Here is a 15865-nt window from a genome sequence, read left to right on the forward strand (position 1 = left end):
CCTTCACTATGTTGGAGAAGGCGTCATCCTTATCTACATATTCGCCATTAGGATATATTTAGATTCGAAGGATTGAAACACGTTTGACCTTGAGCCCGAAAACAATACACCCTTTGTTTTAAAACTCGATAATGTTGTTTGAGCTGAGAATAATGCTTTATTTCACCTTGAATTTTGCTCTCTATTTTATCTTCAATTCTCCCTCTAGTTCACCTTCAAGTGGGATTTTCAGTCACATTGGAATCGCCGCGTCTACGTTTGACCTTCGGTGACCTTGATTTTGCTTTAATTCAGGAAAGAATGCTCGTCTACGACCTTTACTGACATGCAGTTCAGGGAGAAACGCGTGTATATTTAACCTTCAATGACTTTGGTTTATCGTTTAGACAACAACCACGATCGACTGACCTTCAGTGACATTGAGCTCAGGAACGAATTCCACCGCTTGACCTTCAGTGACTTTGGTTTTTAGTTTAGACCACGATCTAACGACCTTCACTATTAGTAATCCCAATTTCACCAAGGCCAAGTATCACGTAAGTGAACCAGAGTGTGCCTGATCATATCGGGTATACAAGCATTTCACCGATCATTCGTTAAATTTCTAGATAACCATGATACATTCCGTGAATTTCAATTAATAGTAATATTCGTTAGCATGAACGTAAACTTAAGTGTGCGTTTATAATGAACGTATACGTAAGAAATACATAAAACGTAAACATTTCGCAAAGTTGAACTGTATAGAAACATACGAAGGTGTTTACAATGAACGTAATTTTTACGTACGTATATGTAAGCGTTATGTAAGTCTTGGGCATAGTCGCAAAGGTTGAAAATGTTTCAAAGTTACGTATTTATTATGGTTTATTGTAAACAGCGAAGTAAATTTACGGAAACGATACGGATATGTACGAGTTACGGTTTATGAAATATTTACGTATACGTTTATTTAAACGCACACTAACGTAAGCATTTGCGTAAACGTAGGATTGTTTGAAGTAATGTAATCTTACAAATAAGAACATACAATTATCATAACTATGTTGCGTATTACCTCCGTTGGCCCTGTATGCTACGTAATTCCCATTACCTACCACAAAAGGTTTCCACAATATGTATTATTTACTCTATTTTTAGGTATTTACTTCCATTTTCACCTTAGAATGTACAATGAAACTGATGGCGCTCAGCAAGGACTTTTTTAAGAATGGATGGAATATTTTCGATCTAATTATAGTATCCGCAAGTGTCCTAGATTTAATTTTCGAGCTTGTCGACGGGCTGTCGGTGCTTCGAGGCTTGCGATTGGTAACGACCGTGCCTTTACATGCGAATAGTAATTAACGTAAGAATTATTTTCAGTTGCGCGTTCTTAAATTAGCGCAATCGTGGATAACTATGAAAGTTTTATTAAGTATTATCATTAGTACAATCGGTGCTTTAGGAAACCTAACTTTCGTTTTAGTAATTGTTATATACATATTTGCTGTGATAGGAATGCAACTTTTTTCGAAGGATTATACGCCTGAAAAATTTTATCCGGATCCCGTTCCGAGGAAAGTATTCAATTTCAACTCCTAACAGCGGAAACGTTTTAATGTTTTATTGTTACAGGTGGAACTTTACCGATTTTTTCCATTCGTTTATGATGATTTTTCGGATATTGTGCGGCGAGTGGATCGAGCCTCTTTGGGACTGCATGCGAGCAGAAACGACAGAAGTAAAGTTAAAGAACCAAATTAAAAGTAAATCAATTTATACTTGTTTTTCTCTCTATTTGTAGGGCCCGGGCACTTGCTTCGCAGTATTTCTACCAACGCTCGTTATGGGAAATTTTATGGTGCTTAATTTGTTCTTGGCGTTGCTGCTCAATAGTTTTAATTCGGAAGAGCTCAAAAGTCGTAAAGAGGTACATATTCACGTATTTTGCATGAATTTTATTGGATTTCTTATTATTATTATTCTTATTTTAATAAAGTTTGTTTATAAGAGTTCAGAATTATTTTTCTTTTTATTTGCGATTATAAAGCACCCTTTCTTGTCCACTTTATTACAAGAACAGTTAAGCTTCGTTTGACCTAACTAAATAAAAGGCATTCCCGAATCACGAAAGCCGTATCCCAGCATACCGATGGATGAGGAAAAAGATGAGCGATTAATGCATAGTAATTGTTGAGAATATGACAAAACATTCATAGCGGCAACACTGTTTTATGTATTATATATACAGTGAGTTTATCTTAGACTGGAACATACGATTATGCATACAATGCTATTTCCCTATGTTCCATTTTAAAAAAAACGCATCAACCTGAAGGAGTAGTTCAAATGGGTAGTAGGCGCAATGTACTACTGTCACCTTTAAATCTACCGCCCTGCAATAAATTCAAAAATGCTGCCTAAAGAAATGAAAATTGCAATTATAAATTTATACAAAGGCCTAAACAGTACAAGACAAGTCCGCGATTTACTTGCAGTCCAGTATCCTGACGAACAAATACCATCCATTTCAACGATCCACAGAGTTATAGCAAAATTTGATAGGGATGGCTGTGTTGCAAATCTTCACACAAAAAAGGCAAAAATTAACCATGTCCTTAATGAAGAATTGGAATTAGAAATTTTGTGCTATGCTGAAGAAAACCCAACAGCATCACTAAGTTTAATGGCCAAGGAATTTGAAATTTCTAGAACTTCCGTGTTTAAAACGCTAAAGAAATTTAAATACAAGTCGTACAAATTTCAAAATCACCAACAACTGTTTGATGATGATAAAATAAAACGCACAGACTTTTGCGAAACAATATTTAATTTGTTAAACAATAATGAGGAAATATTGCACAAAATAATGTTTACAGATGAAGCATCTTTTTCTCTGAACGGTACAGTAAATTCTCAAAACTATCGGTAGGTACCTATCTCCATATTAAATCTTACTGATACCGTTTTCTTCATTAGATATTGGTCACAAACTAATAATCATGTACACAACATAACGCATACGCAATATAATATTAAAATTAACGTTTGGGCCGGGATAATAAACAATATTCTAATCGGACCGTTCTTCATCGATGGAACTCTAAATTCAACAAAGTTTCTCGAATTACTTAGATCGCGCATTATTCCACGGTTACAGGAGTTGAATATAAACAACCCATGGTTTCAAATGGACGGGGCTCCACCACATTCTACGAGACCAGTGACAAGTTTCCTCAATGAAACATTCCCGGGCCGTTGGATCGGTAGATTTGGTCCAATATCTTGGCACTTGGCCAGCACGATCTCCCGATCTGTCGCCAAATGACTTTTTCCTTTGGGGATATCTAAAATCGAAAATTTATAATCATGTTCCCATTCAGAATGTGCAAGAGTTACAAACCCGAATACTAACAGCATGTGATCAAATGAATCCTACGTTTTTACGAAATAGTATTCAGGAATTTCGCAATCGGTTAGGGTACTGCTTGGAATGTGAAGGAGGGCACTTTGAACATTTGTTATAACTTATAATTAAATTCATTTTATTTATTATTAAACAATTTTTCTTCGACTTTCGACCGTACACGTACATAACCTAAAAATAAAGGCTGGTTCAAATGTGACTCGCAAATTTCTAATACGTTTGTTTTAGTTGTGAACCGCGCATATCCTTCAGGTTGATGCGTTTTTTTTAAAATGGAACATAGGGAAATAACATTGCATGCAAAATCGTATGTTCCAATCTAAGATAAACGCACTGTATATATCTGTGGTAGTAGTACTTGTCCGTTGTCCGTGTAAATGTCGACACGTCAATTCTTGTTCTTGATACGTTGTTTTATTATTACGTTTATTTTCTTACGATTATAACATTATTTATAAATAAATAATGTTTATAATAAATGCTACAAGAGGTTATGGGCCCAGGCTGCATTGAAACTGCGTGAAGCTGAGTGATACCTGTGAATCGTGATACCTACAGCACGTGCTCACTGCTCGGTATAACCTATAAAAAAAAAAGCGTTTGGTTTTGTAAGATTTATCATCCATCGGTGAAGAGATGGATTTTAAGATCAAGATTGAAAAGTTAGAAGGGGCCAGAAACTGGAGTAAGTGGCGTCGGCAAATAGAGCTGCTGTTAAGACACCATGAAGTACTTGACTTGGTAAATGGTACAAGGACTTTGCCAGTGGCACCTGTGGATGAGGCGTCTGTTGCTGATCAAACTAAGTATGGGGTCGAATTAAAAGCATTCAAAAAGGACGATGCTTTGGCTCAATTAACCTTGATGACTGCAATGAATGAGACCAATATTGATCTTACTGTCTCATGTGATACAGCAAAATCAGTTTGGGACAAGCTAATTTCAATATATGAACAAAGTTCAAGTCAACGAGTGGACAGACTTCTAGAGAGTTTCTTCAGCTGTGAAAAAGATGCATCCGAAGATATCACGACGTATATCGCTCGTCTTCAGCGCAACTTCAGTGAATTAAATGAAGAAATGAAAAGCTTGGTGAACACTGTGCTCCCAGATCTATTGTTAATGAGTCGCATTATGTCCACGTTACCGAAAGACTACTTCGAATTTAAAAGTGTGTGGGAATCGGTGCCTTTGCAAGATAGGACAGTAAACAAACTAACTGAACGATTGAGGCTTATAGAAATGCGTTTGCCTTCAAGGAAAGACGATTGTACCGCGCTAGTCGCTAAAGGTGGTAAAGATAGTGAGAAATTTGATAAGGAAAAATGGCGGAAGTGTTATAAGTGCCGCAAGGTTGGTCATCGTGCGAAAAACTGTCCCAGAAGAGCGGGAGATTCAAAATTACAAGTGGAGAAATCTGCAAAACCGACCGGGGAAGCATTTGCGTGTTTTTCCGGGTGTAGAAATCCCAACAATAATTGGATTGCTGATTCTGGCGCGTCAGTGCATATGACCATGAAAAGAAAGTATTTTCTTACTTACAAATCTTTTGCTATTCAAAAACCGGTACAAGTTGGAAATGGTCAAGTTATTTATGCATACGGGCAAGGCAAGGTGAACGTCGAAATGAAAATTAATGGTGTTTGGGTACCAAACTATTTAGAAAATGTTTGGTATGTGCCAGAAATAGGACGTAACTTACTTTCAATCGGGGAAACAATAAACAAAGGCTTCGAGTTTCGAGCAAACGGTAACAGGTGTGAATTTGTAAAACACGGAACTGTACGATTAAGTGGTGAAAAAACAATTAAAGGTCTATATGAACTAAACATGCGGGTTCGCTTACCAGCAGCTGTTCAAAAAGTTTTTGTTGCATCATCAACAGATACTCTACAATTATGGCACGAAAGGCTAGGCCATCAGAATAAACGTCATGTCAAGACGTATTTACAGCGCCACGGCTGTGTTGTTAAAGGTGGTACGGAGTTCTGTGACGGGTGTGTTTTCGGAAAACAAAAACGTGCAAGTTTCGGTACAAGGATGAACAAATCTGCATCAGCAGGAGACCTAATTCATGCAGATGTGTGTGGTCCTATGCAGGAGAGTTCTCTGGGTGGTGCGAGGTACTTTGTCTGTTTTAAGGACGATTATACAAAATATAGACGAGTATTTTTCCTTACGTTAAAATCTGAAGTGGTTGAATGCTTTAAAACATTTGTGAATGAAGCATTTACGTTAGGGCATGTAATCAAAGAACTTTTATGTGATGGAGGTAAAGAATTCGACAACAATAATATGAAGTCGTTTCTGAACTCTAAGGGTATTAATCTCCGTGTTACTATGCCTTAATACGCCTGAACAAAATGGCTCCGCAGAACGTGAGAATCGTACACTTGTAGAAAGCGCTAGAAGCATGATTCATGCAAGGGATTTGCCGATTAGGCTGTGGGCTGAGGCTGTAAATACGGCTTGTTATATTTTAAATCATACGGGCCCCACTCAATTTGAAAAACCTCCGTATGAATTGTGGTACGGGAGAGATGCTGTTCAACCCGAGGTTCAACCAAACCATTTGAAGATATTCGGTACCAAGTGCTTTGTGCATGTGCCTAAACCAAACCGAAGAAAATGGGATAAAAAGGGTATTCCTGGATATTTTGTTGGTTACTGTGGTGTAAAGGATGGATATCGTGTATGGATCGAGTCACGCCAAAAAGTTATGCTAAGTCGCGATATAATTTTTTCAAAAGAGGAGATTCTGGAAAATGCTCAAGATGTGACGACACCTGAAATCCATGGCAACGAAGTGACCATTGTTTCGAGTAAGAAGTATCCGTCACCGAATGAAAATGTGGTATCTCAAAATTGTCAAGGGGAAGAATCCGCTGTGGACGAAGTCACAGAGGTCGAAGCACAAGAAGAGGATTCCATTAGTGAAGGCATCGTTATGGAGGAAGCACCTGGACAAGATGCGGAGGAAGTAGCGGTTCAAAAGATCGTTACGGACGAAATATCTGCTCGAAGACAATGTAAAAAGCCAGCATACCTTAACGATTATGTGTTGTTTGCGGAACATTCGCCACCGCACTCGTTTGCCACAGCAATGAACTCTGACCATTGCGAGGAATGGAAACACGCCATGAAAGAAGAAATCGCTTCACTTCAGGAAAATAATACATGGGATCTAGTTCAATTACCACCAGGCAAGAAATCTGTGGGAAGTCGATGGGTTTTAACGATAAAAACCAAACCAGATGGAAAACAGCATCGTTTTAAAGCCAGACTTGTTGCAAAAGGCTATGCACAAAGGGTTGGCGTCGATTTTACTGAAACTTTCAGCTCAGTAGCCAGGTTCGATACAGTTCGAACGTTGTTGAGTGTGGCAGCTTCGGAAAAATTGTACACAAAACAATTTGATATAAAGACTGCGTTCCTTTACGGCAAATTGGAGGAAGAGGTGTATATGAAGCAGCCGGAAGGGTTTGAAGACGGCACTACAAAAGTGTGTAAACTCAACAAGAGCATCTACGGTCTAAAACAGTCTCCACGCTGTTGGAACAAACGTCTAATGAACTTTATGTTACACAAGCAACAGTTTAAACAAAGTAAAGCCGATCCTTGTTTATTCATTAAAGGGACTGTCAAATCAAAGGTCCTGGTTGCAATCTATGTTGACGATGGGATCGTAGTCGGAAACAACAAAGAAACCGTAAATGGTTTCATCGATGATCTGAAAGTGGAGTTCCAAATAACGGAAGATGATCTTAGTTGCTTCTTAGGTATGCAGATATCGAATTTATCTAACGGGTCTATCTTTGTAGGTCAGGAAAGCTATGTCAGTCACATTTTGCAGCGTTTTGGTATGGAGAATTGCAACTCTGTATCAACGCCATGTGAGAAAATTGCACAGCTGTTCGAATCTGATCCTAAATTAGATGAGAAGGTGCCGTATCGTGAAGCAGTAGGCAGTCTCATGTACTTGAGCATTGCAACAAGACCCGACATCGCATATGCTGTTAACAAGGTATCCGAATCGTTAGAAAATCCGACGTTTTCAAATTGGCAAGCCGTCAAAAGGATATTCAGGTACCTAAAAGGATCTGCGAACGTGGGCATTGTATACAAGCCAAAGTACAAGGCTGGTGAACTAGAAGCGTACAGCGATGCAGACTTTGCCGGCGATCATAAAACTAGACTATCAAGATCGGGTGCTGTGTGCAAGTATGCAGGCGGTGCGATAACTTGGGCCAGTCGAAAGCAAAGGAGTGTAGCTTTGTCCACCACAGAATCCGAATATATTGCTGCAAGTGAATGTGTTAAAGAAATCGTGTGGCTAAAGGAACTACTAAGTGAGATTATAGAACTGCAAGGTGTTCCGTGCCTCCAAATCGACAATGCCAGTGCGGTAAAACTCGTCAAAAACCCGGAATTCCATAAACGAACGAAACATGTCGATATAAGATACCATTTCATCAGACAAAAATACGAAGACGGCGAAATCACAGTACGTCATGTGGAAGGAGAGCATCAACTTGCCGATATATTGACAAAAGCACTACCACGTCCTAGATTTGAAGATTTGCGAATGAGGTTAGGAGTGTTACCGGTACAGGGTGTGACAAAAGTTTTGGGAGGAAGTGTTGAGAATATGACAAAACATTCATAGCGGCAACACTGTTTTATGTATTATATATATATCTGTGGTAGTAGCACTTGTCCGTTGTCCGTGTAAATGTCGACACGTCAATTCTTGTTCTTGATACGTTGTTTTATTATTACATTTATTTTCTTACGATTATAACATTATTTATAAATAAATAATGTTTATAATAAATGCTACAAGAGTAATTAATGCGAACCAAGTTTGTGATTTCCTTAAAATGATGATGAATTTCTACAATTCAATTCATTAACGATGCAGCTGGCTACTACGAGGCAAACCTTCTACGACGCAAACTCGAAGTGCTCAACACCCGATTCCACGAGGACTACACTTATACCTTCTTGTTTCTCGAAATATCACTCGATTCACAAGCCACTTCCCCGATTTCGTTTAATTCGCACGAACTCCACCATTTGAAATCCGTCTAAATATCTATCTTAATATGTCTATCCACGATAATTCACAACTTTCGTCTCCATGCCGTATGCCCAACGACCACTCTTTTTCGTAGCTCTGGCTTCTACCATGATCCTAGCTTGTGCAATGCCGGCAGTCACAAAACGTCGTCCCTTGCAGCAATACGTAGCCGCTACCTATTCTTATGGCGATCAGATACAGGAGCCTATCCATATGTTTAGCAGTAGCTTCCTTGTCTAGCCCATATGTCCCATATGTCCGCCGCATACATCATGATTGACGCCAGTAGATTAAGCAAAGGCCACTCTCTTCGGCAGGAGTCAACTTAGTACCACTGCTGATTTATTTTTTTTGTCCACAATATATCAGACGTGATCGACAAATGTCAAGTTTCTGGCGATAACCACGCCCAAGATCGTAATGGATCTCTCGTCCCTGATTGCCTCGTCCAATATGTCTACGCTTACCGCCAACGTCATCATGGCGACACTGGTTTTATCCGTCAGCTCTCTGTTATTCATCTAGTTCGCTATTTCTCCGACAGTACGTTTCATACGTAAGTACCAACGCCATCCCCACCTTGCGATCATACGCCGTAAACTGCGAGGTCGTCGGAAAACCCGATGACCTCAACACCCCGTCGTGCATCGCGTTCCACATTGTATAGGACCTAGAACAGACCCCCGTGGATCCATGTGCTCGAGTTTGCTTACCCCTATCTCCGTTACAATTCCCCGGACTGTGATACGACGATTATGCATTTCGGCTTGTAGAGGGTCTGTCTGAACGTGGTTCCCTGTCCACCGATTTGCGCCTATATTTGAAGCAGTGGTACCACTCCTTTATCCGTGAGGTGTTTAGGGAATCGTCCCTGAAAACATGTTGAACTTTCCGAATGGTTTCCACTTGCGTATCGCCAAGATAGCGATTGCATTGATACAATGTCGCTTTTCTGTCCTTTACGAAAACTGAAATCCGGAAATATTGTTGATCGGCTATAAATCCGGAGGTCGGGTGTTCGAACCTGAGTTCAGGTGAATTTTTCACCTGTGGCAGAGATGGGAATTACCTTAAACCAGTTCCGAGCATTCTCCTGGCTACTCCGAATTAGGTTTTCCTGCAGTTTTTCTAATTCGTAAGGTAAATACCGGAGTAGTATAGAACAACTTAACACCTTCTGCAGAGGCACCTCTAAAAAGCATTATGCGGGTCACTCTGTAATTGGGCGCGAGCCTGTTGAGGACCCAGAACAAGAGAGGGATAATAAATAAATAAATACACGTCTTCACACGTAGGCCGACTGCCAGCAACTTACGCTATGCAAAAATTCACGACGCATGAATGTCCCCTCCACATCTCCACCAAAGAAAGTTTCCAGCGCTTCATTGGTTTACACGGTAAAATCTATGGTTCGATACTTTTTGAACACTAACTATTCTCTTTCGAGGTATACGATATTAATATTGTACATGCTTCGGCCCTTCCCTGCTTCCGTGGATACCGTCCTACACGTCTAGGAACCTTTGAATGTCATTTCTCTTTGCACGAGAAGAAGCGCTTTAACCTCTCGCACCTTACATATTCATGTACCATACTCGCTGGTTGTATGGGTTCTTCATATCTAACTAATGGCACTGGTGCAGCTTCCTGTGGACATCCCAGCTTTATACTACGCTCGACTGTTGTGTTTACCAGTTTTAATATAGAAACCCGGTTTTCGAAAAAAAAATGTTCCCAGCTATATGTCATACGATGGATGGTGGTATGTCATTGTTAAATACCGATTTCATGTCAAGTTGCCGTCGTGTTTTTATGCTTATCACCGCTTGATCAATGGCATCCCGATATCTCTGCCTAGTTTTCCACTTGTATGCCGGCCTGTGTCTTTTTGGTCCAGTCGTGGTAGTCAAGCACATTGCAGCATATCGGACGCTTCCCTACCGACAAGCGCCTGTTTGGAATATCCTTCCACAAAACTGGTGACGCGATTTTTCTGGGAGAGATGCTTTATCGCTTGGTTTAATTCCGCCTCACTCTGTACCACGTTCAGGCTCTAGCTTGTTTCAATTCTATGTCTCACATTTCGCGTTATTTTTATGCTCAGCATCGAACCGAATCCAGTCCGTATTTGATTACGTGGGTACAGTCCTGGATATGCGACGGCTCGCCATCATTCGTTTCCATCTCCCATGTTCTTAACCGATTTTCCGATAGCGTGTCACAATCGGCAAGTTCCCATACCATTCCTTTCTGGAGCAGTTTCTCTGTTGCAAAGATGGTGTCATGGTGCTTTTCCGTTGGCACCAACGAAGGTAGGTTTGCTTTTGTTTACAAATGACATCGTGTTCTGTCTTCAACAGCTGATTTCGATTGTAATGTGGGGTATTTTTATATAACAACAAGGGAAATCGCTAAAAATGGGAGCTAATTGTTGGTCAGAACTCATTATTAACATGCGACAAATCTACTGTAAACTCACCGTTCATTAGAAACGTCCTTCTGTAATCTACGCATAAGAGGTTGGCATGGCAGCATTCACTCTGACTGGTCGTCTTTCGCGCTCAAGGGTCATGTAAACAAATATCGCGACTGCTTAACCGCGATCCTCGCTAATTAATTAAGTAACTCACCGGGGGGCGTTAGCCCCGAGCTGTCACTAAGCTCTCCTGAATCTCCGAACACTCCGGTTGGCGATTGGGGTTGAATGCGTCGTTGGAGATGGCTTCCTGAAGGGTTAAGATGGAGCTCAGACCTATTTGGGAAAGGGTTACGCCGCGCTAGGACCCTCGGCCAATAGATCAGTAACGTCGATCTATGTCACTCACTGCCCTACCTGGGAATGACATCTAGGTCGAGCTCACCCCAGAACTGTTTGTGTTAACAATGAGGCCTTTATGTTTCGTATTGGGTCGACACCATGATCTACTCGAGCGAGTAGATCACTCAGCGGTATAATCAACGGGAGCTACCCGCGGGACCGCGTCATAGGCACATGCACATAATACACTCTAAAAGCCTAGGTATATTATCCGGATATCTGCCAGGGGTTTTACCATAGCCCAACAACAATGCACGATGGCCTGCACAATACACTCACCACCTACACGTGGGAGACACTCACCACCAACACGTGGGAGACACTCACATTAATGGGCTATTACACCAAACTCACTAATACGTCCGATGCTCTACTTAGCATCCCTTATACGATCGTGACCAGAGCGCGTACGCAACTTAACTGCCTTAACACGATCCTTTAAGACCCATATGTGCAGAATGCGCATACTTGACCAGTCAGCTTGCCACATTTATCAAATAGGGGTTGCGTTGACATTTAGTTTTTCGTTATTAAGGACTACCCTAAAATATGGTTCTTACACGATTATTAGCGTTTGTTTGAGCACACATCGAACAGCTCCACCTCAGTGCCTCATTTTCAGGTAACCTCAATTGCTATTTCCAGTCATAAGTGTGTAGACATTTCCATAATCCAGTTTGGAAAAGTCCCCACCAGCAAAAATTCTAAGACTTTCTGGCGGATTCTTGCACGGAATCGTACTCCTGCAGCGTATGTGTGTATGATTTTAGTGATGGACATAATTTTACAAAGATTTGACAAAGACAGCGATGTGAAACCTTCGTCAATGGATTTGTACGAGTTCAAGGACCAGTGCTATTGAATATGAGCCGGAATAAAAGTCGTGTTTTCGAATGCGAGCTTCCCTTATTGGAAATCGTATACGATTCTTTGTATCTTGTTTATGTTTGCAATGAGGGGACATTCGATATATCTAGGATGGGGGGGGGGGCATACGGACGACTCAAACAGATGCGTTTGTAACTCAAATTTGGATGTAAAGGTAATCTTTCTTGGACTTTCGGTTCGCGGCAAGTTTGCTTATTACGTTATTAGCTAATACCCATTCAGGCGAGATAATCTTATACGAGTTTAAGCCAAATCTTGGCATAAATATATGTCATATGGTCCTTGTGGATCGGCTGCGAATGTCGTGGAATTAACAAACTTGGATCTTCAGCCGCGATTTACTAACAGATTCACAGTTTAACGACCTATAGTACTTATGTTCACTTGATGTTATGTTGTGTATTGAACCAGTTGACTGAAATTTAGACACTAAATTCTTAATTGCAGCTTCTGATTATTATTTCTATCTCCAAAGAGATTAAAAGTAACTAATTTACGTATAAAAGTACCAATCACGTTTTTTTTTATAGGAAGTAGGAGATGAATCAAACATAGCGAAAAGTTTCGAAAGGATCCAAGCGCTTATACAACAACGACGTCGGAAACGTGCCTTAGCTCGAGAACTTCGTCAAAACGAAAGTAATTCACGTTTGGAACAGATCGTTCGAGAAGTTATGCAAAGACAGGCCGAAGAGAGAGAATTTACTAAGGGTGCGTATTGTTTGTTTAAAATTTCCATTCCATCTTACAGTAAAAACGCAACGTCTGCTTAGGAATACACACAAAGGCTTACCAGGAAACTTTAATTGGTTTTCCTCCGGACAAGATTTACAATCGGAGCTATCAGGAGGCGATGAATAGGCCAATCTCTTTAATCAGTTACGATAAAGGGGAATTTAAAGTGAGTATCTCAATTAGTTGCGGTTGTCCCTCACGCAAATATTTCTTAATTCTCACAAAACGAACTTTTATAATATAAACTCAGCACGATGATTAATTATATAGGAACTCAACTTCAGAAATAAGATATTTCTGGAGATGAATTCATTTTGACGAAACGTATTAATTCGCAATATCAAAGCATCGTTCTCTTCAAACTAGAAGGGAACGTTTGTTTTTAATGTCTGCGATACTGGGAAGTTGTAAATAATTAAGTCCACTTCATATAAAATGTTGCATGTTAGGTTCATTGATTGCTTTTTATCGGCCATTGTTGCAGACGTGGAAAAACGCATTCCGAAATTAACTATTGGGTATTTCTACGAACGGCAGTTGTTTGTTGATGATTTGTATCACTTCAAAAGCATCATCAACCGATATGAAGAACAGTAAGACTTTTCAAATTTCAAATTTGACCTACCTACGTCTCTATTTTTCGTACCTATTGTATGATCGTCATAATTGGCCTATTTTTCTTGTCTTCTGCTATTTACATGCTTTTGTCCCCGATATACCCTTTTCTTTTACAGTGATTGAATGTTTTCTATATCTAATTTTTAAATAATTCCATAGATGGGGCTGTTTATTACTGTTTTTTAAAGTCACTAGATATGACTTTACTGTTTTTGAATCTTGTCTGTTTCTTCCAACTCAATTTCGTCTAGCTCAATCAGGAATATTCGTCTTCTTGTAAGATTAAAATTGTTCGTAGAAATGCGCTAACAAATTAAAATGTCTATCCGGTGTTAGCCTCAGTTATTCTCAATACTTGGTTTGGTTCTATTAGGCGATTGATTTTCATAAACCTGCCATACCTGATACCTCCCGCTCTATCCACGAACACTGATCTCTTTATTTGCATATTTATAGTACATTATCGCGGTGTATATAGTTCGATAATATCTTAAAGCTTAAAAATATCCCAGAGTAGTGTGTATTCCCGAAAAAAGCTATTGCCATGGTTCAAAGTTAGACCCGCACATGGTGTAAATTTGAACCATATCTGCAATTATACAGTGTGATATATTATATAATGTATTACACCTCTTAACATTTTTTCATCATTTGTGAAATTATTATTTTGTTGTATTATGGTGCTTATAAGTTATATTGTTCACTAAACTGATTTTGTGACAGGCGTAACAAGTGAAAAACTCTCTTTTGTTTTTGTTTAAATTTCCACAGTTACTGCGATTGGTTTCAAAAACATTACTGCAGCTTTAATTTTTAAGGTAATTATAATATATTTGATATCATTGTAAAGAAAATTTCAAGCTCTTTAAGAATATTACAGCAAAAAGTAACCGTTTTATTTAAAAAAATTAATTTGTTTTTTGGTGCTCTTTTATTTTTACATCACTTGATTTTTTTACTATGTTGCTTTTTCAGAAATTAAAAGTAGAGTATGTAACCGGCTGGTTACTTTTCACCTCTTCTTACCGTTTCTTTCTCAAACTATTTTATTTAGGGGTGGTTCTTCTTACATAAAATAATTGTTGTTGGGCGCCGGCTAGCTTCAGTCGATGATCCTTTCTGGCCTCGAGGAAATGGGAAAGGATGTATGAATAAAAATCAATAGTCTTTATTGAAACCTATTACGGCCTTTTTCTCTTAGAGAATCACCTTTTTGCTGTAAATTACACACGTCAAAAGAAATGGGGGTTGTGGCGGTACGTTCCTGTAAAAGTAGGGTTAACTCATTCATTCACAAAAATTCACTGCATAGAAAGGATAGTCTGCCTTTATTACGTTAGTCAAAAATCAAAATATTTACTCTAAAACCGCCGAGTACAGAAAGAAACTTAATTCTTGTTTCATAAATTGGTATACAATTAGATCGAAAATCAAAACAAACTGCTGTAAATGCGTGTAGTAACTCTTCCAGGCTCGAGTCATTAAAATGAAAGCAAACAGTGCTCACAAGCACTTATTTGAATGCAACCCTAGTAGGTGATTAAATACAATAGCATAAATTCAAACTACAATGCAATAGTCTACGTCGGGGCGAACAACAAAGATGATAAACTACAACGCGATAATGTTTACTGGCAGCTATTCGAGTTTCGGTTCGGCCAATCACAGGCAGGCAAGTTTCAACGCGACTTTTTCGGCACCCTCCAAGTAGACTGTGCACGGACCGCGCGTAGAACCGAAAGTCGAACTTCCTTCGGAAATCTCGCAATCCTCCCAATTTTCTCCGGAGTGCCGTGAAGGATCGTCTTCGCAGCGGTAGCGGACAGGCGGATTTAAGTCGTTCTACTAGCTCTAAATGAATTATTTACAATGACTCGGACTTTGACCCTAGCGTTACTACTCGATATTTATATGCAGTTTTTTCCATAATTTACATTATTTACATACGGTGAACGCAATTCTATTTACGCCGTGATTATTACTTATGTTTAATTTCTTTTTTTTATTTTTTTATTTTGCCTTTATTTTTAAATGGGCGGGGTTTCAGCCGAGGCTGCTCTACCCACCCAACCCACTATACATTTACAAATATCCATGCCCGAACCCGGATTCGAACCAGGGACCCTGTACCGCAGTCGAGCTTCCACTGAACTGCGCTACACGGGCCGACATTTCCTTTCTGATTCATGGCGGCCACATTTAAAATACACATTCGGATTCAATGAAGTGAAATAAATTGCTTTCGATGAAATAATCTCATTCATTGGCATTTGTACTTGGGAGTCATGATTACATTTAGACTTAACATTTTAATTAC

At 39.5% G+C, this 15865-nt stretch overlaps 1 protein-coding gene across 3 annotated transcripts in view; it reads left to right on the forward strand.

The window, feature by feature from the left end:
- The first annotated feature begins 1146 nt into the window (after positions 1-1146).
- The window catches only part of LOC116174437 (sodium channel protein 60E-like), a 32555-nt gene continuing 17836 nt past the window's right edge, over positions 1147-15865 (forward strand). Inside the window, exons 1-7 of one of the 3 annotated variants that reach the window (XM_031492366.1) lie at positions 1147-1311; positions 1366-1417; positions 1469-1559; positions 1618-1723; positions 1787-1912; positions 12726-12906; positions 12969-13096. In XM_031492366.1, the coding sequence (XP_031348226.1) occupies positions 1174-1311; positions 1366-1417; positions 1469-1559; positions 1618-1723; positions 1787-1912; positions 12726-12906; positions 12969-13096 (822 nt within the window). In that variant the 5' untranslated portion in view covers positions 1147-1173. Of the gene's footprint in view, positions 1312-1365; positions 1560-1617; positions 1729-1786; positions 1913-12725; positions 12907-12968; positions 13097-15865 lie in introns of those variants that run through there. The other 2 variants (XM_031492359.1, XM_031492371.1) reach the window with 2 other exon arrangements.

Source organism: Photinus pyralis, unplaced genomic scaffold (genome assembly GCF_008802855.1).
Source record: "Photinus pyralis isolate 1611_PpyrPB1 unplaced genomic scaffold, Ppyr1.3 Ppyr1.4_LG1, whole genome shotgun sequence".
In the NCBI taxonomy this organism is placed as follows: Eukaryota; Metazoa; Arthropoda; class Insecta; order Coleoptera; family Lampyridae; genus Photinus; species Photinus pyralis.